Source organism: Populus nigra, chromosome 11, assembly GCF_951802175.1.
Source record: "Populus nigra chromosome 11, ddPopNigr1.1, whole genome shotgun sequence".
NCBI lineage: Eukaryota > Viridiplantae > Streptophyta > Magnoliopsida > Malpighiales > Salicaceae > Populus > Populus nigra.
Window position 1 is genome coordinate 3,263,896 of NC_084862.1, and position 6,910 is coordinate 3,270,805.

The 6,910-nt window shown below is 28.8% G+C and overlaps 1 protein-coding gene across 1 annotated transcript; it reads left to right on the top strand.

Moving 5' to 3' along the window:
• Nucleotides 1–1,367: 1,367 nt before the first annotated feature.
• LOC133706226 (uncharacterized) lies at nucleotides 1,368–2,110 on the top strand. Its single transcript, XM_062131711.1, has one exon. It carries the CDS (start codon nucleotides 1,429–1,431, stop codon nucleotides 2,023–2,025), a length of 597 nt encoding a protein of 198 aa, XP_061987695.1. The 5' UTR covers nucleotides 1,368–1,428; the 3' UTR covers nucleotides 2,026–2,110.
• The last annotated feature ends 4,800 nt before the right edge of the window (nucleotides 2,111–6,910 follow it).

Sequence of the window (6,910 nt, forward strand, 5' to 3'; positions counted from 1 at the left end):
CCCTCTTATTTTTCTTTCTTCAGCTACATGGCACACACCTCTGTATTTAATTCTATGAATTATTATTTGACAATTTTATGTGTATCACACACCTTTTTTTTGTTCTTGCCACACACAAGATTTGCAGGACAAATGTTGTATTCAGCACCGATAGTTACATTTATGCTATGTCTACTACTAGCCTATATGAAGGCTAATAAAAATATACACCAACTTTTCCTCCGATCATAATCATATACGAGGCTCAAAACGCAAGCTCGCATTAATTGATGAACCACCTTGATTGGCCAATGATATAATTTTCTCATTCATAAAAAAAAAATTCTAAACTAGGTGTATAAATTTACCTGATTTCACCAATCAGAGCTCAACTTTAAGCGTTTGTTTGGAAACGTCGTTTTTTTAAAAAAATTATTTTTTTTATATATTTTAAATCGTTTTGATGTGTTGATCTCAAAAATAATTTTTTTTAAAATAAAAAAAATATCATTTTAATATATTTCAGCACGAAAAGTTTTTTAAAAAGTAACAACAACCACACTTCCAAACACCTTCTAAATAAAGCTTAAACCTAGATTTGCACATAACACTTTTTTTTTTTTCATGAGAAATTTATTTTTTTAGGAACTACTAGCTAATATACCTAACTTTATAGGAGACTATGGAAAGCTCAATATTTTCTATGTGAATATTTTTCATGACCTCATCAATAGATCGTGATGATAAATACATAAAATAAATTTATTTTTAAAAAGTTTTGGATTGAATTTTTATATAAAAGAAATATGTCACTATGTAATAATGATATTCTCAAATTTAACAATACTTTAAAAGGCACAAGAGATTAGATTCACCGTACAAAATTGCATTTGTGAATTATCTCACAAAATATTATGGATTCATTATTTACAATGAGTTTTTTTTCTTTCTATTTTTTTTTAACTTCACCCTTTTAAACTAAATAAATGAACAATTTAAGGAAGGACAAAATTAAATAACATAGGACCAAATTAGAAAAGGCAAAGAAAATACATAGTGAATTCAAAGTTTGCAAAAAGAGTTAACGTTGGTTCTCCTATTTTTGCAACAATACATTTTTAGTCCCCGTGAATTTTTTAAATTCATATTTTTAAGAAACTTTATTTTTTTTTTATGTATATCTTTTTATATTTTTAGATTGTTTTGATATACTAATATAAAAAATAATTTTTAATATATATATATATATATATATATTAAAAAAAAACTTTAAAAAACAATCCATATTAACTTTAAAATACCCTTGGTATTGAGTGGGACCCTAAAACCTAGACTCTTGATCCAGAAACGTTAACTTGTTGAAGCAGTTGAACTAATATGTCCAAAAACCCCACCTATACCAAACTCTCCAATACCATTTTCCATTCCACCCAAGTCACCAGCCTAGCTATGGCCACTGAAGACTTCACCTTCCCCATCTTCACAGACCCTGTCTCATGCAGCATCGATTCCCCACCTCTATGGTGCTTATCTCCTGCGGCCTCTCCTGATCCTTACCATGAAGAAACATCAAAAGAAAGCAGCACGGAAGGAGAAGAGAGAGATCAAGTCTTTAAAAATAGTTTTCCAACGGGACCGATCAAGCACTTAACGCAAGGGAAGAGCTTTTCAAGAAGAGAGGAGCTGGGCTCGGCTGCATCTGAGTTGGTGAGAAGAAATGGTAGTCTAAATGATAAGGAGGAGAAGATGGACATGTTGTGGGAGGATTTCAACACTGAAGAAACATTGACAAGAAGTCACAGTAGTTCGAGATTGGATTCTGAAGCAGTTCATATGGGTTGCGTTAAAGCCTTGAGACTGTCCAAACCTAATGGCACTGCCATCATTTCTGCAAGGAAACCAGGCTTGGTGGTGTTCATGAAAGAGTTGAAGAGTCTTTTCTTGATTCACAATTCTCATAGGTCAGTTAAGCATCACAGTTCTTATAGACCATCAGTTAAAGGTCACTGGTCACATAAGCCTGTGAAAATTGGCTCATGGTATTGATCATGGGAGTCTTTGTTTGATTTATATATACCACTTGCCAATGGTGATGGAACCCAACCGAAGAGCAAGAGATCTTGATTTCAAATCCTGTGTGGCAGTCTAGCTAATAGTATTGCATGCCATGCCAAGCTGTGAAGGGTTACCTAATAACTTGCTGCATAAATCACGAAAATATATTAGAATGCAAATATAGGGATTGAAAATATGCTGAAGCTATAGTAAATTTTACCTTTTTTCGTTATAAAAGAGAGCTTCAAACTAGTTGAGTTACAACAGATTTATAACAATGATAAATTTTATTATAACTATGTGTTCAGCCAAAAAGTTTTATTGAAAGCTTTTTTATATTATAGTTATTATTAGAGCTTCTTTGATATTATGATAATAATTATTTTTTAAAATATTTTTTATTTAAAAATATATTTTTAAAATAAATTTTTGATATCATGTCAAAACGATCTAAAATCATAAGAAAATTAATTTGAAATAAAAAAATAAAAAATTTCATTTTATTTTAAAGTAATTTTGAAATGCAAACTAAACACAATAAATTTGTCTCTTTCCTAATTATTTTTCATTTTAATTTTGTTTGGCCTTGTCATGCTTACAAGTTTAACAGAGGATACTTAACTCTAACCATTTTTTAATGTTGTCATATGCGATGTTTTTGGAAGAATTTTTTTTAAAAAAATTTTAAAAAACCTCATTTCTAAAAAGTGAATTTTATATGTTTAAATAAACAAATAAAACTCTGATTGTTCCAGACTCTTACAAAAAATACACGTCTTAACTTGAACTCGAGACTTACTATATAAATCTCAAACTTTTTATTATCATGCTGCCCTCCTTGAAAACATATGTTTTTGGAAACATATGTTTTTGGAACACGACAACCAGTTCAGCATCTTTAGAGTTAGCAATGCCAAATCGGTCAATCATTGGGTCGACATTCTTAAGTCCTTGAAGCTCGACCATTCTGGATTTCATCAGGACAGAACGATACATACATACATATATATATATATATACATACATATATATATATATATACAGACACCTCACATACAACTGGGCAAAACCCTATATATATATATATATATATACAGACACCTCACATACAACTGGGCAAAACCCCACAACAGCTTATTAAATATGAGTAAAGGCCTACTCGATCTTCTAAAAGGAAGTAGTGGGACGAACACCCGTGACTTCTTGGCATAAGCAAGGGAATCACTACTAATTAATATATATTCTGCCTAATTAAGAAGCAGTTAGTACGTTGCCAACTACTAATTACTTAATTAATCACTCAACAAATGATTGATATGCTTAATTGTTGTTTTGTCAAATTATGCTAGAACTTCGTTTTCTGATCATGATGGAAGTTATATCAATGAATCTATAAATGCTCTTTGGAAGACATTATTTAAAGAATGCTGTTAGCTATATTAATTTTAGTTCAATATTATAATGTTTTTCTTCTAAAAGAAATTAATGATGTTTATTCCGGAGAAGAAGATGTAGAAGATATTATTATTATTATTATTATTATTATTTTTCGGATCTAATTCAAAATGGATCACCCTATTTGTATACTTAAATTCTAATATTTTTTTTCATTCAAAGTAAATCATCCAAGAATATATATATATATATATATATATATATATATATATATATATATGTATGTATAAGAAAAAAAAATACAAAAATAATACCAAGAAAAAAAATAGATGTATACTTAAATTCTAATATTTTTTTTCATTCAAAGTAAATCATCCAAGAATATATATATATATATATATATATTAAAGAAAAAAATACAAAAATAATACCAAGAAAAAAAATAGATTAGGACATAACTAAGTGAGTGTGTTTGATATTGTGATGTATAATATTTTTTAAAAATATTTTTTAATTGAAAATATATCAAATTGATTTTTTTATTTTTAATAGCAAAACATTAGAATCATTCAAAAACATTTAAAAAATTAATCTAATATTTTTCAAATAAAAAATAATTTGAAAACAAGTTATATTAATACAAAAACAAAAACTCACGAATTTCTCTGTTTTTCTATTTGTTTTTGTTCCATGTGATAACATTACATCTAAGAACTTGTAAGGGTGCATCTTACTACTTTCCAGAATCAACAATATGTCAACCTTCAAATCTGAAACCTGACTCTTGGCAAGTAATAAATTGTTTGTAGCACCTTGCTGAAACTCTTGCCGGACCTTGCGGTTTGAATTTAATATACCTAGCGTTCCATTTGGAATGAAATAATATAATTATTAATGCACAGATATAAACTCTGACTTGTCATGTCAACTCAGTAATCTGCTGATTCGGAATTTGATCCAGGTCTTGTTTTTGTAAACCCTGGCATGCCCTCCTAATTAACTCGTGAGTAAAATCCCATGTCTTATATCACGACCTGAACTCCGAGTTCATAATCCATAATGAGAGCAGTGCTGTGAGGATTCCACACCTATATATATATATTAAGTCTTGAAATATATATATATATATTATAAAATAAATTATATAAAAATTTCATAATTTTTTAAAATATTATATTCTTCAAAATCAATAAAATCAAATAATATTTCAAAAATTCTCATCATCATCATCAGATCAAGCAAAACAAATAATTTATAATACTTATTACATTTATCAAAATCTAAATTTAATTAAAATAGTGTAATAATTGAGCGTTTAAAAACCTTAAATAAAGCATACCAACCAAAAATAAAAAACTAGAAACATTCAACAAAGTTCACATGTGTGATATCAAAAATTAAAAACCTTAAATAATATTAAAAATAAGAGATGAGTTCAACCAACTCACTCAATGAGAGAACAATATTTAACATATATATTAGATATTAATAATTTATAAATTGATATATCTTAATATAAATATACATATTAAAAATATTAACATTCTATGTCAGAGACCAGATGACACCCGTAGGTGACCATTGTAGGAGGATCAGTTGCCACTTGTTGGTGTCTCTCTCACAAGTTAGGTATACAAATACTATGTATACATAGACTAACTACTCTCCATTAGCATTGAGTTACTAACAAACATATCAATATCGAGATATAATAGATACTCACATAATTATTAAAGCAATGTATATCATAACCAATAGAATTTAAGTCAACAAAATGCAAATGCAAATTCAAAAATGGATGATTACTCGAAAAATAAAGCAACATATATAAATATTCAAGAAATTAACTAATTGTGCTTATCATATTATCAATACACACACACACATGCATATTAAAGATTATTTCACTCACCCAGAAAATAAAAGTAAAAGACAAATGGATACATAAATGAAAACTATTGAAAATTATTAGAAGAAACGTTAGCAGAACCTATAATGGATATGAAAAACACTAAAAATGACTCAAAACAAAGCATCATAAAAAACTAAAAACTCTAAGCTTAGATACTAAAATATAAATATAAAGCCGAATTGTTTCACCTAATCAATCCCAAATAAACCAAATTAGTTGAACCTAACAGACCTGATAAATCTTTATTGTCGGGTCAATCAGTCGATTGAAATGACCAACCAATTGACCACTATCACAAGCCAACCAGTCGATCAATTTAGACCAACTAATCGACTTGTAGCAACCAACCAACCAATCAGTTCAATCTAATTGATCGACTAGTTGATCATGATTTTCATAATCTCAATCTATCAATTTTCAAATCAGCAGATCCCTAAAATAAGCATTTTGTTCTTCAAAAATTGATTGTGAGTAGTACTAACACCCTAAAACATCAATTAAAACTCTTATATCATCAAATCAAAATAAACAACTCTAAACTCTTCTTAATCCTTCCACAATCAAAGTCTTAATCGAAAATGATAGTAGAGAGAAATACTTGTTTCTCCAACCTTCATTGACCCAAAACTTAAGTTCAGAACAGATTTCTTTGACATTATAGGAGAAAGTTATGGTAGAGATAAGAAAAGAGAGAAAAACAATTATCTAGCAACCGTTTCTTCAACTACCTAGGTTAGTTGGGTTGAGTTTGGGCTGAACTTTGAACTTGAGTCAGATGAGTCAAGAATATGAGTTTACATTTTATCTGGGATTGACTATTGAGTGGAGTTTTATAACTACGCGTGAAACTATTTATGGTGGATGTGGCATGCTCTAAACCTTATAAATTTCTCCAACTATTTCTCTGGTCTCCCATACGTTCCATTCCAAAAAATGCTCAATGAAGATTAAAAATACTACCTTATTTTCTTTCAAGTGATTTGGAATCAATTATTTAATGTAATTAAATTCAATTATAATATTTAATTTAAATTTAATTAATAAATAAATTGAATTCACATGTAAAAGAGATATTTTATTACCAAATTTAATTCATTTTATTGTCTATATCACCAAATTCACATGTGCCCCATGTTGGTCTTCATGCATGATACCAAAGGTAATCCTCCATTTTCTTTCATTTCTATGGTCTGTTGGCACCAAAATGGGTGGAGCGATCCATGCGTACCGTATTATTTTGTATCATACTACATGAACAGATGTCGAAACCTATCAATAATGAGTTATAAATTCCGTTGCACTCACAGTATATTTCAATGATACGATTTCAAGGAATAATTTACTCATCAGATCACGTCCATGGATCATCATTGAATGCTAAATGATTTACATGAACACGGGTAGCAATCACATTATTGGTGTATAAATTAGTAAATTGCTTCAAGGGGTTCTATGATCGTTTAGCAGTATCATCATCCTTTCACTTGAATATTGTTATAGATCCTCTGCCTGCATATTGTTTTCTGATGATTCCTATGAATATCTTTCTTTTCTTCCTTTGATGCTTGA

What these genes read in the sequence shown, in the direction of transcription:
- LOC133706226 (XM_062131711.1), top strand. Translation starts at nt 1,429, where the DNA reads ATGGCCACTGAAGACTTCACCTTCCCCATCTTCACAGACCCTGTCTCA.